Here is an 18,113-nt window from a genome sequence, read left to right on the forward strand (position 1 = left end):
AATGCTAGACTCAATGAGCAGGTTTGAACTCTTGTGTAGCATTGGGCCCGGAATACGCGTTCGCAGTTGGGTTGGGCTCGCATGGCACGGGGTTATAGTAGTAGGCCAAATTCAGCACGGTTTCATCAACCATCGTAAACACACAGCCCAGCCCGAGCCAAGAACAGAGAGTTTGGAAATCTGGGCCGTGCGATCGATCGACCCGCGTAATTGCAAGGCAAAGATGAAAGAGATCCCGTATCAAATCCGGAAGAGAGTACTAGTAGGAAACCCGGGAGTGATCGACTCCGATCCGATGCTTAATTTTATCCGATCCTGCGAGGCTGCGACGTAGACGGAAAGAAATGTTACTAGGTGTTCGTGTCGGGGAAGGCGCAGAGCGCCGGAGATCGACCCGAAGCTTCCCTACAAGTCTTGCCTTGTTGAAATCCTGCGACCAGGGCCTACAATGCACCGGCTGCTGCCAAATTAACGAACCAAGTTTCCCTATTGTTGCCCTGCAGGAGATCTCTTCAATTATCTGGCTGCACGCACTTCTCTATCTTCGTCGTCTTCCTCATCATCCAGCTTCCATGGGCAGCGTCATCCTGTAGCAGCTAGCATCGCCTTGCATTTGCAGGTGTGTTCTCTTCTCTATAAACTCGATTAAATTTAAGATAGTTTGCACTCTTTTTGAAACGGATGGATTACTGCCCACTGGTGTAACCATTAGAAACTAATCTGGGCTAGGTAGTTGATGCCCTTGAACTTTTGGGGGTTACTTCTGGTTCTTGCGAGGAGCGACAGACGATGCTTCCATGGGGATCATCTCTAATAGCTTTGTAAAGTAGAGTAACTATGCATTCATTTAGGTCTAAAAGAAAGGAGTGTCCATCAAGCCATGCATTAGAACTCGCTAGTCAAGGCTACGACGAGAGTAGCCCATCTGGATAAACCTCTATGGCTTGCCTTTTAACTCGTCTGCACCCAATCATTGTTGAAAACAAATATTATCCCATGTGTTTAGTCAGACCACGATCTCTGCCGGCTGCCGCCGTTGCTAAAATACCCGATTTGTTTCGAGGTCAGACGGAAATGCAGCACCTTTCCATTGCTTTTGTGCATACAAAATCTCAATATAATAGCTTGCTCCTACACTCCTAGCCTCCTACAAACACACTGCTGGCTGATTCTCGCCGCCCCGTGCTGTTCTGTCTCAGAGGCCACACCACCAGGGGAGTTTCTGCTGATAAAAAGAAGCTACCAGCGGGGGTAGCATGGCAAGACCAGCGGCGGACGAGGGAGAAAGCTGGACACTGCCGGCGGCGAACAACGGCAGCCGCGGCATTTCCGGCGAGCTCCTCCCTGCGTTCGGTGAACCCTTCCCTTGTTCCGTCGGAAACACCATAATCAACCCTTACGACGGCCGGTACAGGTACTCCCGTGTGACGCATTGCGTTCGCACGTGTACGTTTCGATCAGTGCACGGGCTGACGTCTGCACGTGTGGGCAGGTGGTGGCAGGCGTTCCTGATCGTGCTGGTGCTGTACTCGGCGTGGGCGTCGCCGTTCGAGCTGGCCCTCGAGAAGGCCGCCACCGCGCCGCTCCTCGTCGTGGACCTGGTCGTCGACGTCTTCTTCGCCGCCGACATCGCCGTCTCCTTCTTCGTCACCTACTTCGACAGGTCCGCCAACCTCTTCGTCGACGACCGAAGGAAGATCGCCACGAGGTACCTGACGCGGCCGTGGTTCGCCATGGACGTGGCCTCGACGGTCCCGTTCCAGATCATCTACCGGCTGGTCAGCGGCAGCAGCACCGGGTTCAGGTACCTCAATCTTCTCCGGCTGTGGAGGCTACGGCGCGTCAGTAAGCTCTTTGCAAGGTACAGCATGTCTCTGTGCATGCATTATACAATCTCTTTAAAGACACTTTTAAGCATGGCTGTTAAAATCGTGATTCTCTCTGCCGATTTTACGTCTTTACGATCTTGATTGATTCAAGGGCCTTATTTTGATTCTACGATTCTACTAGATAGAATCTACACCTCTACAATTATATGCAAGACCTTATTATTCCAATGAAAACTAATAATTTGATGTAGAATCTACGATTTTGACAATCTTGCCTTTAAGACACTATATTGGTATGTTTACATGACCAATGTATTATTGTAGATGGGAGAAGGACATCAGATTCAACTACTTCTACACCAGGCTCGTAAAGCTCATCGGCGTGAGTACACTTAACAGTGATTATTCATGGATTCATGTCATAGTTTCGAACACTCAGAATTTCTTGACGCTCCAACTCGTTCGCGTACGTGCAGGTGACGCTGTTCGCGCTGCACTCGTCGGCGTGCATCTTCCTGTGGATGGCGTTCCACCACCGGGACAAGGAGCACACGTGGCTGGGAAGCCAGGTGCGCGACTTCACGGACCGCAGCGTCTGGGTCGGCTACACCTACGCCGTGTACTGGTCCATCACCACGCTCGCCACCGTCGGCTACGGCGACCTGCACGCCGTGAACCCCGGCGAGATGGCGTTCGCCACCGGCTACATGCTCTTCAACCTCGGCCTGACCTCCTACATCATCGGCAACATGACCAACCTCGTCGTCCACGCCGCCACCAACACCTTCAGGATGAGGGACATGGTGCGGCGGGTCTCGACGTTCGGGGCCGCGAACCAGCTGCCGCGGGAGCTGAGGGAGCAGATGATGGCGAGCGCGCAGCTCAGGTTCAACGCCGGGGAGGTGGTCCAGCAGCAGCTGCTGTCCGACCTGCCCAGGGCGCTCCGGTCCGGGGTCGCGCAGCACCTGTTCGGGGACACGGTGCAGCGCTGCTACCTGTTCCAGGGCGTCTCCAGCGGCCTCGTCGTGCAGCTGGTTTCAGAGATGGTGGCGGGGTATTTCCCCCCGAAGGCGGACATTGTCCTGCAGAATGAGACCTCGACGGACTGCTACATCGTCGTGTCCGGTGCAGTGGTAAGCACGTCTTCACACCTGCCAGCAACCCTCTACGATGATCTTCACTTTCGATTCATCTCCTTGCTCTAACGCTGTTCGTCCTGTTCATTCTCCTTGCTTATGTATCAGGACGTGTTGGCAACTGCTGACGATGGAACAGAGAAGGTAAACCACTCAAGCCCCAAAGATAAATTGAACATCATAAATTGCAATTTCTTTCTGATCAATTGTGTTGCCCTCTTTCAGCTTGTGATGAAGGTAGGGCCGCACGGCATGGCAGGGGAAATGGGGGTGATCTTTGGCACCCCACAGCCGTTCACCGTCCGGAGCAGGAGGCTCACGCAGGTTGTGCGCATCAGCCGGAGCCATCTTCTGCAGATACTACGGCCCAACACTGCAGACGCGGACACTGTACACGCCAATTTTGTTCAGTACCTCAGATCTCTGAGGGAACACGTTGCGGTGGATGCGCCATTTTTCAGGGAGATCCTTTCCGACACAGGCCTGGTAAGTACAAAAGGAAAAAAAAATGGTTCTGAAATGAAGGAACTTGCAGCATCAACTCTGAAACTTGGTGTGTAACATGTCCCGTTTGCACAGGATCGGCTTCAGAACTATGCCATATTTCAAAAGCAGTTGCACGAAGGCGCCAGGATCGTTCGGGACCAAGATGCCAGGCTTGGCTCCCAGCAACACGAAGAGACAGCTCCCTGCAACATGTTGCTGCGTCGACAACACAAGCCACGAGTGGTCATCCATGATCACTTCCCCGGCGATGGCACTGAGAAGACTCGGAACCGTGCAGGGGGGAAGCTCGTCTGCCTTCCGGATTCGCTGCAAGAGCTGATGAAAGTTGCCGAGGCGAAGTTTGGGAAGGCGGTGAGGACGGTGCTCACCGTCGACGGCGCCGAGGTGGAAGACGTCGCCGTGCTAAGAGACGGGGATCACCTGGTGCTGTGTTGGTAGATTAGACCCAGCTGCAAGTAGCAAAAGCACGCGCAAAGCGTTTCACACCATCCTGTTCCCGAAATTTTATGCAGGGGAAGGGTGAAAAGAAAGTTGAATTGTGCAATTTCGCTACAAAATCTGTCCCCGGAAACCGTGGTAGCAAATAATTTCATAAAAAGAACATCCAATCATGGTGAGAGTAAAACACTGCTCTTCACGAAAAGAAAATGCAAAACCGTTGGGGGGAAGCGCCCTCCATTAGGACACAAAGAATGTGCAATTTTTGTCAACACAGGTGGAAGGCACAATGTAAACACATCTGCAAAAAGGCCACTGAGAATCTCAGTTCCATAAAAGATATGTAAAATGCAGCAGTTATAACCCAGTACATGAAGCACTACGAGCTATCAAATGATATTATCTGGAAATCACACATCAGTAAGCCAATAGCCATATACAATAACCAAAAGAGCAGTAATATTTTGCTTAGCATTGCTGAGGAAAGAAATGCAAAAGAGAATTATACAACAATCTGCACTGGTTGTTGGCGGATATATTCCCTGTTAATTCATTAGCTACATATCACTTGGGATCTGAGTACTCACAATCCTAATATCAGCAGTTACAGAGTTAATCATAATAACCTGCCTACCATGTGGATTCATCTATTGACATGAAACCCCAATTTTGTTCCTGAAATAACAAAGTTCAACAAGTCATAATCTGTTCCAGCTTCCAGCATAAAATTTACGACAAAATTAAAATGGGTACATGCGAGGGAACCACTAGTGGGTACAATAAAACCAAATGTTAAAAGATATATACAGGTCTTAACAAAAATAATATGGGCCTGGACTTTGCTGACAATATTTCCTAACATATAACAATACAGAAGGCCCAAAAAAATTGTTGGGTTGCAATTTCAACTTCCACTGCCACAGGCAATCCATGGACCATTTGGTGGAAATCTAGAAGTTATATATCCCACTGGCCACCGTAGATACAAACAGTAATCGAACTCAGAAAAGGCCAAAGGGCAGCGGCCAAAGTCAACTAGTTGAATGTCAACAATACTTCAGAATGGATATTCTTATCATTCTTTTTCAAATCATGGAAAACTAAGATGCAACTACCATATGAAGTCACTGAGTGTTTGTGAACTTGAACTCAAAGCTTGACACAGAACAGATATAGTAGTCAGAACATAACAAGGGGGAAAGAAACTGAGAGGTTAGGAGACGCCCATGAAGATGCATTCAAGAGGATGTCTTGACCAACCTAGAAACTTAAAGTTCTAAACAATACTGGAAATTTATATCCTAGTTTCCAACTGGACCAAACAGGCCAAGAGTAATAATGATTCATGAACACCTCCATTTCTTGACATCAGGCAAAATATTTTATAACAAGTTTATAACTGAAGTAGCAACACCTATCAACAGAAAGCTGAATTCTTTAAAAAATGTTTCTATCAGCACAATTAACAGCTCAGTCACTGCACAAAATGGAACCCTGAAATCACAAATATGCATAGTACAGCTCAAGAAACATGTCTGATTATCTACATAAGTTTAAGCAGATACCTTTAATCTTTTCCATTACAGTACAAGTAGCTTATAACTAGCTTGCAACAAGCACTTATCCCTCTTTCCACAACAAATACTTACAATGGATATCAATACCCTTAATATGCCATGCCAATTAAACACAGACATGACAGCTCGGGCACTAATGCTTTCACATGCCAGACATGATAACATTTCAACAAGTAATCTTTGGAGAAGGTGAATAAATTATATGAGTGATGAATTTGATTTGTCCAAAGAAAGCAATATTCCAGTAGACTTGACAACCTTCAGGTTGAAGTTTTACAAACTCATAAATACAGGGCCCACTGATGTTCCAGCACATAACTGACTAAGATACCAAGGTATGGTAAACACATATACTGTTGAACATATCATGATCAAAAGCAACAATAAAAGTTCAAGTATGACCAATAAATTCCAATATTCCCAACAATATCTATGAGGCAATTTGAATACTCCAGCAATAGCATATTGATCTAAACTAGCATATACTGCCATCAACTGACACCAGATTTCATTCTCATGAAAAAACAAATCACAGGTTTAAGAGAGTAATTGGCACTCTTTTGCCTCTCATTCTCAAATATTTGAAGATTTCTGGTTTGCCCTCTACTAGTTTCCCTAAGTCTAACATCAACCTGATTTGTTCTGCTACAATCTTCCTTATGACAGAATTTAAACACAAAATACTATGTGAAACAATGCTGAGTCCCAATATACTACTCTACAAAAGTTATCAATGGTGCTGAATGATGACATCTTATGCAAACATGGGAAGTAAGTTGGTACAGGGCACCTTTCGCATTGGCAACCACACACTTAGTTTCTTGAATAATATGGTTCACCACAAGAAACGGAATACTGAGATCTTTCAAGAATTGTCATTCCAGACCCAAAAAGGATGATTCAGTCTTTAGTTTACCAAGTCATGCAGAATTTAATGAAATCCATACATATATGCTACAATAACACATAACCTGGCACTTTGCTTCAGCAAAAAATTGCACACAACATAAGCTGCTGAGATGAGTAAACCAACCTCATTTTGTGAACTTCCACTTCCAGGCTATATGCTACGGAGAAGCATCCATGGCACCATTGTTTTGCACTTCACCACCACCATCCTCCAATCTCTTATCATCACCACCATCCTCATCCTCTTCCACATCACTCCCATCCCCATCCTCATCACTGAGACATGCAATCTCCGCTTTCGCCTTCTCCAAAATCTCCCTCCACTTTGCATCGAGGTCCCTTTGCAAATCCCTCCTCATTTGCTCCACCTCTGCCATGTGCCGCCTCTTGCTACTCTCCATCCTCGCAAAAACCTCCCCAAACTTCTGAATCGACTCTGTGAGAGCCATGAACCCGTTCCGATCCCCTTCAACAGCACAGACTTTCTGCGGTTCAGGTTCACCCAATTCCGCTCCCGGCCTTGAAAGCCCTGGCCTTGGCTCCCCACCGCCGCCCAGCAGGCACTCCGGAGCCTTCATCCCCCATCCCAAGCGCGGCGATGGCTGCGTGTCACGGCGGCGCTTCACGACCGGAGGCTGGAACGGGGGCAGGGGCGGGTGCGGTGGAGGAGCCGGGGGCGACGGGCGCAGGATTGACACCATCTTGTCATAGTAGACCCATTTCACGGGGCCAAAGGGGGAGGGGAGGTCGCGGCGCGCGGCGAGGCGCGCCTTGTCCATCTCCTTCTTGAATTGCTTCCTGAGCGTGTCGACGCGGTTGCGGCAGTGCGTCTCGGAGTAGTACCCCGCGGGCTGACCCGCGGCGGCGGACGTGAGGCGGGCGACCTCGAGCCACTCATCGGCGCGAATGCCGCTGCGCCCCGCCCCCGGTCGGACGAAGCGGTCGCCCCAGGCGTCGAGGAGCGCGAAGGTGGAGCGCTCCGTCCACTTGGGCGCGGCGCGCGGGGCCAGGACCTCGACCTCGTACGGCGCCAGTCGCGGGGCGAACTCGAAGCCGAGCGCGTACTGGTCGGTGCGGCGGCGCTTGGCGCGCGGGGAGGAGGGCGACGGGGAGCCGCCTGATGAGGAAGCGGGGGAGGGGGAGGGGGACGCGGCGGCGGCCGCGTCGTCGACCATGGCCGCGGCTAGGGCCTCGAGCTCGTGGGCCGCGTCGTCGCCCATGGCCGCGGCTAGGGTTTCGAGTTCGTGGTTGGTGGAGTGGATCGGCGAGGTGGGTTGGCCGGGACCGGTAAGAATCCGGCGAGTTTTGGGCAGGTCGTCCGGTCTCCGTGAGGTTCAGCGCGACACTGGCACACTGTATCCACGTCCTGCTAGAGCTACTGTAAGTGTACGCTAGTGAAAATTAGAAAGATGCCAATTAAAAGTTTGTCCTTTTTGAAAATTACTGTTGGTCCTTTTAAAAAAAATGCAAGCAAGGTTTAGTAAAGTGTTGAGTTGAAAGGTAGGATCAATTTTTAACGAAAAAGTCTAAATTACTCCCTCAAGTATAATCAAAGTCTCAATAACCTAGTAAAGTATTTCTTGGTTTCGTCTACCCCTTAAAATATACCATTTGGATCAATTTACCTTTTAATACAGTTTGTGTTTTTTCTTATGTACAAGTTGAGTCTTAAGATAAAATTTTGTAAGAAGATTGTAGACATCATGTTAGAAAAATGTATCATGATTGGTAGGATATTTAATGATAAATATATCCTTGTGATACAAAACTATATAAAAAATAATGATGAAATAATTATAATATATTTTCTTTACATAGGTTCTGATGCGCACTACCACCCTGCAAAAATCTTAAATTAAAATTCAACTTAGGTATGGTGAATAAAAAAGATAAATTGCATTATGGATTAAATTGAACCCAATAGCATAGTTTATGAGGTAAATTGGACCAAAATATACTTTAGGGGGTTATTTCTTTTCTTTTTTTAAAGCTATTTTTGTGTGATTTTTCTATCTTGCATTTGGATGAGGTGTTTTTCTACGGCCAAATCAGTGCTAGAACACGTGCAAGAACATTTACAATGATCCATTGACAAATTTATGCATGACAAGCCAAGTTTTCTTTAAAAAATCACCTCATGGTCTTTTTGACAAATATGCAAACTCTAGGGCGAAGTATTGATCTTCTTAAAGAGATCCTTTGGGCAAAGTTACACCACAGGTTACAAATCCATGAAATCGGTGATTAAGTATTGATCTGGATTTTTTTTTCAAAGCAACCTCCGAAAAGATTAGAGAGTTCCTGCTATTCACTATAGATAGAACAGACTTGATCCAGTTTTTTAGGCTTTTTAAGGGATGTTCGGAAAAACTCGATGATGTGATCCAGGCTATGGTCCAATTTTCGTAAGATTTGGAGTTCGTTTAAAAGATTTTTGATCTGTTGACCTACTAGACAGTGACAGCTCGCTGAGGTCTCGCAGAGACAGTTCATAGGCTTCTTAAGGCAGGTTATCCACGGCTAATTTTGTGGTGAACGGTTCACGCACTAATCTTGAAACCAAGCATAATAATAAGTTTGAGCACATGCATAGCTTATTTATGTACCACACTCTCCATGTATCTTGCAGCCTTTTGCGCTATTAGCTACTTGGAACTGAATGTAATTGCTAACTAGGAACATTAAGGTTATGCACAAGCACAAACACCCCTCCCTAATGATTGATCTCCATTCTCCAGCCACCAGCAGTTTCATGTTTACTAGAAACACAAGCGACCGCCAGCTTCCCGTTTAACTTTGTACTTGCTGGAATTGAAGAACGGATAGCAGCCCAATGATTTCCTGCAAGTTTGTTTACTGTCTTAAAAGATGAAAAAAAGAGGTATAACAAAAGCAATTTGTTGGTTCCATGAAGGTGACTGCAGCCTAACCCTGGCATTCTTGAAAATTCTGGGTATCTGCAGATAGAGATACCTGGTGGTAGCGCCTTGATGGCTCTTGCTTGGCATGCTATGGCTGCGTGTACAGCTAGAGTCATTTCCCGTTCCAACAGGAGCTGCATTCTCCCTGGAACTATCGTTGACTGACGCACTATTTTCCCGCAGGGCTGATACGGTTGAACTTGAGAAGCTCTTGCTCTTCTTCCTCCCACCACCACCAGCTCTTGATGGCGAAGGCAGGAACAGCTTGATGATGAAGCCTGCTCCCTCCATAGAGGGGGTCTTCTTCCGCCAGGGCTTGGTGCTGGAAGAACTCCTTGCGGTGGTCAATCTCACCGAGCTGTTCAGTGCTAATCCGTCTGTGGTTGTGGCCCTACTAGACAGTGACAGCTCGCTGAGGTCTCGCAGTGACAGTTCATAGGCTTCTTGAGGCAGGTTGTCCATTGCTTGTAGCATCATCTCCCGGTGGTGCCTGCTGATCGCCTGTGCCTCTGCTTCTTCCGGCCAAAGATTGGAATAGTTGTTGGCGATCTTGGATTGCTGGACCCAAGATTCGTAGTCGAAGTCCTGCGCGTCCTCATGGGTTTGTGACCAGACTGGACTTGTGAAGGTGAAGGGCTGCTGCTCCGAGAGAGAAGCAGATGTAGAAATAGAAGTCGGAGCCATGAAATGAAATGAGCCGAATTGCAAGGAGACTGTTTGTTTGATTGTCCGGATCGGAGTTGGGAGGAGATTAGCTTGTTTGATTGTCCGGATCGGAGTTGGGAGGAGATTAGCTTGATGCGAGAGATCTTTTATAGATGAAGATGACTAGGGTGGCTGAGGAGAGCTGGCTTTTGACGGAAATGGAGGTGAGATGATCCAGTCCTCCATTTGGTAGCCCATGCCCACGCCAAGTGAAACTCCATGTAGCAGTCTCGCCTGCTTGCTTTGAACTCAACTGAACTGAATTGAATGGAATAGAATAGGTGACAGACAGGGAGAACGTGTTCGATCAATTTCCTGCATCTTTTACTGGCCTCGATCTATTCTGGCGGCTGCAAAATCTACATTCCTGAGCTATCCATGGTTGCCTTGCCTCTCCGTGACGCACGGCAATGATAAATTATTGCTGCCATTCCTGAGTGCGGTCTTAACAGTACGTACATCACACGTACACACTACACGTACTTAATTGGTTGCCTCTTTTCTTTGCGCACCATCTGCAGTTTAAAACATACTCACTCTGTCCTGTTGGTTACTTTGTACTGTATTTGCTTGCTAGAGAGCAACTTGTCAAACGCTTAAGATCCCAACCAGTACCATGATTCTTCCAATTTCAAAGTTCATGTGCATATTCGATCCCAGCATCAAAATACTGTTTTTTCTTTCAAGGGAGTTTTATCGGTACCTGAAAAGATGCAAATTGTTCGTGCTTACAACAGAGGAAAAACAACGAGGAGTTAGGCTTCCGTTTTCCGTAAAATCATTTTTTTTTAAAAAAAAAGCATCAATGCGTTCTCCCCACGGTATTCCTAAATCGCGCGCCTTTTCTGCAAAGCCTTTATGGGCCGAGGCCTTAGGCCACTTTTGGATGGGCTTATGTTGAAAAAAACTTTTAGATGGGCCGAACTAGATTGTGTTAGAAGAACTCAGCCTTGCTCGCTCGCTGCGACTACATGTCGCATACGTGACAAACTCACCTTTTACGGCTCCGCGCGGTGGGTTTTTTGAACGGCTCAGGTAGCATGGCAGTGCATGTATGCAATAGATTATACGCGTCGCCCAGTTTTCATTTTCAAAAATAAGATAACCCATCCATGCATGCAATAGAAGATGAAATTGATCACATCACCCCACATGCAAAGAAAGTTTCAATCTGAAAAAATCTACAGATAAATCGTGCATCTAAATTAAATTCCGAATCCATCATTGGGTTTCTTACATCAAGCCACTTGACTACGTTTCAATGAAATATTTTAAAAATACTTTAATAATACTCAATATTAATTTTGATTGCAGCAAACAAATACTTGAATACCAAGAATAAATAATTGTCTGATGCGAAAAAAATAGCATGGTGAACAAATAATTATAAGTAGTGAATAAAATATGAACAAGAGTGACTAATACAAATAAGAAGGTTGTATGATGCAAATAAAAGAGACGTACAAATAATAGTATAATGCAAACAAAAGTGACATAAAAAATTATATTTATTTTGTTTTTAATTTTTCACCCTTATATTTTCATTTTGTATTTCATTTTTATTTTTATTCTTGTATCAAAATAATTTATTTGTAACGTGGATGTATCTGTTCACCATATAAAATTATTTATTCACGTGTTTATACATTTTGTTCACATTTATAGAATTATTTGTTCTTAATGTTATAATATTTGTTCGCTTTATATACTGAATTGTTCGACATAAAAGTAATTTGTTAGTGATATTATAATATTTGTTCGTGATGTTATAATATTTGGTCGTCGTATAACTCAATTATTCGTCTGTAATAATAACTAGTTTACATGTGATTCTAGTTATTTAGACTAATTTATTCTAAATTATTTGTTTGGTTTTGTAGATTAAGTTGTTCAATGATGTGGATTTATTTATTCATGATGATTCAGTTTTTTTCCTACACGATCAAATGTTCGTGATGTTTAATTTTTTGTTCGTAGGAAATAGTAATTTGTTCGTGATGTTGAAGTATTTGTTCGCATTAGTTAGAACTAATTAATCTGTATGTTAAAAAATAATTTTTTAAAATATTATCCAAACATAGTCAAGTTTGGTATTATTTTGAAGATCTCATCGTAATAAATATGATGGTGTAACTAAAATTTAATTTGGATGTTCCGTTTAGGAGTTATGACTTTTTATAGTTTTTAGATTTGCATTCATGTGTATCTCATCATCACTTTTGTCTTTTTTGCATGCAACCTCTCTCCACTAAGGCCCCGTTTGGATACACAATGCTAAACTTTAGCACAGTGCTAAACTTTAGCACCCTCAAATGGAATGCTAAAGTTTAGCACTTGGGGTTGTTTGGATACAGTGCTAAAGTTTAGCACATTGGGTGAGAAATGACTACATTGCCCTCATTTATGACTGGCTTGGGGAAAAGTGGAGAGGAGAGAGAGGGGGGCAGCAGGGGAAAAAATAAGTTTGGGACCACTTTTAGCACCCATTAGCACCTTTTAGCACCCCTTGGGTGTGCTAAAGAAAATGGGGGTGCTAAACTTTAGCACACCCCTTGTAGCACCCTTGTTTGGGAGTCCAAGTGCTAAAAGGTGCTAAAAAGTGGGTGCTAATTAGCACCCCCTCTCCAAACAGGGCTAACTCTGCCATGCACCGTGCATTTTCTTTCCATGAATGCATCCTGAAAACGGGGAGGCTCTTCACCATCACATGATTAATTAAGTGGGCACATACTCCTTTACGCGCTAATTATTGGACTGAAAGTGGTGGGCCATGCATGCGTCCAGCCATACACCACTGGATAGAAGGCGACAACTACAGGTTTGGTTGTTGCCTTCGGTGACATATAATCGCCTCCTCGCTCGCTCACTTGAACGGAAAAATGTCCTCACCAGGTCCGTTGCGCAAATCTTTCTGACAAACGAGTCCCGGTCTCCGGATTTGTTCAAGGGCAAAACGTGCAGCAACTTGCAAGTTGCAACATGTCTCAGTTCCGAAGACGACAAGCACAGCCACAGACAGCAAAGATTACCAGGAATCCAGGATTGGTAAGAAATCTTTTCAGGAACCTTTTCTTCTAGTTCTTCGAGGCTCGGAGCACACCAGGGGAAGGGGCCAGCTTCTTCTTGGAGCCCAAGGAAGAACAGTGGAGAGGGCAACAGGCCTCAGTGAGTGCCAGCCTGATCTGTTCGGATATTCGGATCGATCGTCTTGGACGAAAAGAAATGATTGTATGTTGTCTCCGACGACGAAACACTGCATGCTGCGGCTAGCTGCTACGATAGCTTCAACATGCCGAATCTGGTCGCAACGACTACATGTGGCATATGGCACAAATGACTATCCCATATGCGTGGATCCCATCCGTCAGCGACAGGTAGGTGGGACCCACCTGTCAGTTCCTTCCTCCTCCTCCGTCCGTGCGCCACCCCTCCCCTACTGCTTCCTCCTCTCCCTGGAGAGGAGTTCCCCGGCGCCCCGGCGAAGTCGGGTTAGGGCAGCGGAGGGTGGCGGCGGCGGATGCGATGGCGGGAGCCGCCAGAACCGGAGGAGGAAGACGGAGCGGGGGCAAGTAGAGGAGAGGCTAGGGGCTTGCTGCCGGTAGGGTTAGGGTTCAAGGTTGGGGCCTTCGGGTTCGGGTTGCCGGTGGTGGGGACTCTAGTGACCTCCGGCTATAGAAGGAGAGGCTTGGGCGGGGTGACGAGGCGGCGGGTGCCACCAGCCGTGGGTGGCGGAGGATAGCCGGTGGGCGGTGGAGGAGGTGGGGAAGTGACGGCGAGCATCCCAGCAGAGTCGGGTTAGGGCGGCGACGGTTGGCGACGGCGAATCCAGCGGCGGGAGCTGCCAAAGACAATGGAGGAGGACGGCATGGGGACGACTCCAGGAGGAAGACAACCTCCTCATGAGCCGCGTGGTGGGCTGGAGGCGGTGGTGGTCCGCTTGCTTGCTAAAGGCGAGGCGCGTTGGCAACACCCAATCGTGGGCTATGGCTCTGCCACCGTGCTGTACGCATGTTGCCGGCACGTTGCAGGTTCACGTAAGCAATGCAAACACAGCCAGCAAGGTAAAGTATAAGCCGGGGACGCCTCGCGCCGCAAGCTACTGGAGCTTTGCTTGCACACTTGCACGGAATAATCGCGTGCAGATCACCCTATTATATCATATTATATGTATCTATAGATGTGGCATGTTTAACCTCTTTGCCTGTCGTGCTCTGCTGCTACTTTCTCCATCCCGCAAACGGTGTCCTTTTAGACTCTAAAATTTGTCCCATAAAGAGTGTCATTTTACCTCTTAGTAAACATCATCTAATTAAAGAAACAGTCACGCCAATAAAGAAAACATACAGAGAAGTGCGTAGAGCCAATCAATTGATGTTATTTCTTTGGTTCCAATGCACCTGCATTTATTTAGAGCTCAGAAAATTAAACAGACAGTATGATTTTCAATCACAATTAGTATTAGTTATTAGGGACAATATAGATATTTCTCATAAGTACTAATGTGTTCGAAATTTTCTAAACGGACACTGACGGTGGTCAAGCACCGAGAGCAATCTCCTTTTAGATATCCAACCTAGGGGTTAGTTCATGCGTAGGGATCAAGGTACGAAATAGCAAGCTATAGCGGTGCTATAGCGGTTGATGCTAGCTCCCACTACAACAGCGTTATACTAATTAGTGGGCTATAGCGGAGCTATAATGCTTGAGCACAGCTCTACGCTAAATCCCATAGCCCGCTAGTTTGTATATTGGTAGGGATTCAAGAAGCGTTTAAGGGAGTTAGTATATGATTTTGCTAAGAAAGTTTTTAGATAGGTTCAGGCCGCACGAAAGTGTAACACCTTACGTCCTGTGTGTTGTGTTGCTAGAGTTGTCTATTTTGTTTGTATAAGAGCCGACCTTTTATAGGCGAGGCCCATGGGAGACTAATTGGGGCGAGCCTTGCACCCTTATCGATCCCTTTACACTAAGTGTGTGAACGCGGCGGCCCAATGACCGCCCTCCTTGCTATAGTTCCTCTGACGCGTCGTCCGCTTGCCCTGATGCTTCCTTGCCTTGGTACGCACGGCGTCGGAGCACCCGATCCAAGTCCTCTATATGCCAATCTCATATTTTACCATATTACTTTGGTAATCCTTGCTTTTGTCGTCCCGGGCCTGCTGTCCTGAGATGGGGAGCACTGAACTTGGCTTCCGGGGACCTTCCCGGGAACTCTTCGACGTTTCCCGATCTCTAGTGTAGGGTCCACCCTTCTGACAGAGTCCCCAGGAGGCCTTTTGCTACCTCCTGGGCTCTTAATGTGGGCCCGCCTTCTTGGTAGAGGGCGGCCGAGAGCGTGGGAGGGTGCTCTTGACACGAAGGCGGCGCCAGCATCCCATCAACCGTGATGATGATGTTTTTACGGGGATGGGGCACCTGGTGATGGCTTGCCTTGGCTGTCGCGCCCTTCCCACGTCAGGATACAGTACCGCTTGCTTCACCTCAAAGGAAGCCCTCCTAGCCTTCCCACGTTAGGATACGCCACCGCTTGCTTCATCTCGAAGGAAGCCTTCCCAGGGGTCCTCCTTAGTCCGCTTGTGGTTCTCGTCGGGCAGGCGCGATATTTTCCTGATCCTTCCTATGCCTCAGGTTCCCCGGCCTATCTCTTTATTTGGGCTTCTAAAAGAGGGAAGCCCCTTTTAAGCAAGTGGGTCCCGCTTGTAAGTGCCTTCTCGGGGGACCCCGTTCCCTTAGCGCTGATAGATACCTTTGTAGGATGGAAAGAGCACTTATTTAATTACCTGTGTGTCTAGAAAATCTCGGTAGCCTCGTGGGCTACGAAACAAAAGGAAAAAAGTGCTATGGGAGTCTTGGAGACGCTTCAAGACTGGTGAAGGCAGAGAAACAAGGGAGACTGGGGCCTTGTTTACTTCACCCCCAACTCCTAACTTTAGCACTATGTAAAAAGAAGATTCCACATCACATCAAACTTGCGGTACATGCATGGAGTACTAAATGTAGATGAAATTAAAAACTAATTGCACAGTTTTATTGTATTTTGCGAGACGAATCTTTTGAGCCTAATTAGTCAATGTTTGGACAATAATTCACAAATATAAACGAAACGCTACACTGTGCTACAGTGCCAGAACAGTAATTTTGGCACTCCCAATTTTGACAACTAAACAAGGGCCGGGAGAGGAGAGGCCGCGCCGGTCAAACCGCATACTTCTTTCTAACCTCGTGAGGATGGAAGGGATGGAGGACTGGAGAGTAGTAGATACTGCACAGTGCGTAGGTACAGTAGACTTGTATGCAGCGTAGGAGTTTACTGTATATACTACTGGCTTGAACACGCGTTCCTGTGCAAAATGCAAAGCGCAATCAAAACAAGTCTCCGGTTTTCACCATATCCTCTGAGCTGTGCTGCTGCACCCGACGAGAAAAGCCGAACCAACCTGGGCCATGTTTAGGCCATGTTTAGTTACTCCCAACTCCCAACTTTGACACTATGCAAAAAGAAGATTCCCTATCACATCAAACTTGCGGTACATGCATGGAGTACTAAATGTAGATGAAATTAAAAACTAATTGCACAGTTTTGTTGTACTTTGCGAGACGAATCTTTTAAGCCTAATTAGTCAATATTTGGACAATAATTCACAAATACAAACGAAACGCTACAGTGTGCTACAGTGCTGTAACAGTAATTTGGCACCTCCCAAATTCCCCAACTAAACACGGCCTTAGTTACTCCCAACTCCCAACTTTGACACTATGCAAAAAGAAGATTCCCCATCACATCAAACTTGCGGTACATGCATGGAGTACTAAATGTAGATGAAATTAAAAACTAATTGCACAGTTTTGTTGTACTTTGCGAGACGAATCTTTTGAGCCTAATTAGTCAATATTTGGACAATAATTCACAAATACAAACGAAACGCTACAGTGTGCTACAGTGCTGTAACAGTAATTTGGCACCTCCCAAATTCCCCAGCCCTGCTCGTGGCAGCATCTGAAATCTCGCAGCGCAAGGGCTTGGCTGCATCACAATTCACAAACAACGCGCTGATGATGGGCCACAGCACGCGTCAGAGGAATACAATAAACTCACGCCACAGCACGCATCACAAACAATGCAGTAGCAGCGGACAGAGGCGCTAATTTTACTGCTGGTAGCGATGAGTCACCACGGGCTGCCCCCCGCGGACGCCGCACCCGCTGGGTGCCCTGGCAAAAGAGGCGCAAACACCCATCGAAGCAAAGCGCTCTCTCCTCTCTGTAGAAAGGTCAAAATAATGTGCTGCAAAAGGGGAAAGGGTGAGAGAGAGCCGCCCGAGCGAGGAATTTCTCGTTTTCCGCGACGGGGGAGAGGGGTTTAATTAGCGTCAATCATCGTACCGCACGAGGGGGTCGGAGGGGGGTTTTACTTGGCGCGGCGCGGAGCAGGAGGTGGCTGCTCCTGCTGCTGATGACCTCGGTTAGCGATGGGATAACGACGGCTCGGGGGGCGACACCTGCCCCCACGACCTGTGACAAAAGCTCGCTGGGGTGCTAATCACCGTGCTAACTTGGCAGCTAGTGACAGTCTGAGTGAGCCTGGTTAGCTGTAGGGTGATGGGTGGGAACACTGCACCTGGCCGGAGCGGACGTACTGTAGATAAAAATAAGGTCATGCAATCTAGCACCTCTTTCGGCATGTAAACACGTTTGCTGACAGGATTTGCTTCTATCCCAAGTACGACTCGCTAGTGAACGTGGACTAGAAAATCAAGTTTACCAGGCGCCGACTTGTGGGCCCGTCTATGTGGGCTCTACAGTGGTGGGCTGGTGGCCCGAACGGATAGATCCGTGGTTAATTACCATGTGCCTTCGCTTTTCAAAGGGCGGAGGTGGGAAAAAAGAAAAAGCTAAAAGCTAGCAGGTCCCGTACGATGGATGCTCCAGTCCGATACCAGCACGGCCATACACGCGTCGTACCACGGAAGTCGCTGGGCGCAGAAAACGACAAGGACCACCACTCGCGTCCGTTTCAACGTTTTTACAGCGGCGGTCAAACGTGGTAGCCTGGGTCTGGGGGAGTGGTAAATGATCGATCACTCGTAGTAG

General features: G+C 47.0%; 2 protein-coding genes across 2 annotated transcripts; one reads left to right on the forward strand and one right to left on the reverse strand.

Annotated features, from left to right (window-relative positions):
• The first annotated feature begins 1,256 nt into the window (after window positions 1-1,256).
• LOC101752735 (potassium channel KAT6) lies at window positions 1,257-4,093 on the forward strand. Its single transcript, XM_022826719.1, has 7 exons — window positions 1,257-1,414; window positions 1,493-1,861; window positions 2,154-2,211; window positions 2,306-2,962; window positions 3,074-3,109; window positions 3,191-3,451; window positions 3,545-4,093. Exons 1-7 carry the CDS (start codon window positions 1,257-1,259, stop codon window positions 3,908-3,910), a joined length of 1,905 nt encoding a protein of 634 aa, XP_022682454.1. The 3' UTR covers window positions 3,911-4,093.
• Window positions 4,094-4,282: 189 nt separating this feature from the next.
• LOC101766391 (trihelix transcription factor ASIL1) lies at window positions 4,283-7,737 on the reverse strand. Its single transcript, XM_004969708.2, has 2 exons — window positions 6,521-7,737; window positions 4,283-4,585 (listed from the first exon to the last, which is right to left on the reverse strand). Exon 1 carries the CDS (start codon window positions 7,614-7,616, stop codon window positions 6,555-6,557), a length of 1,062 nt encoding a protein of 353 aa, XP_004969765.1. The 5' UTR covers window positions 7,617-7,737; the 3' UTR covers window positions 4,283-4,585; window positions 6,521-6,554.
• Window positions 7,738-18,113: the final 10,376 nt, after the last annotated feature.

Source organism: Setaria italica, chromosome V, assembly GCF_000263155.2.
Source record: "Setaria italica strain Yugu1 chromosome V, Setaria_italica_v2.0, whole genome shotgun sequence".
NCBI lineage: Eukaryota > Viridiplantae > Streptophyta > Magnoliopsida > Poales > Poaceae > Setaria > Setaria italica.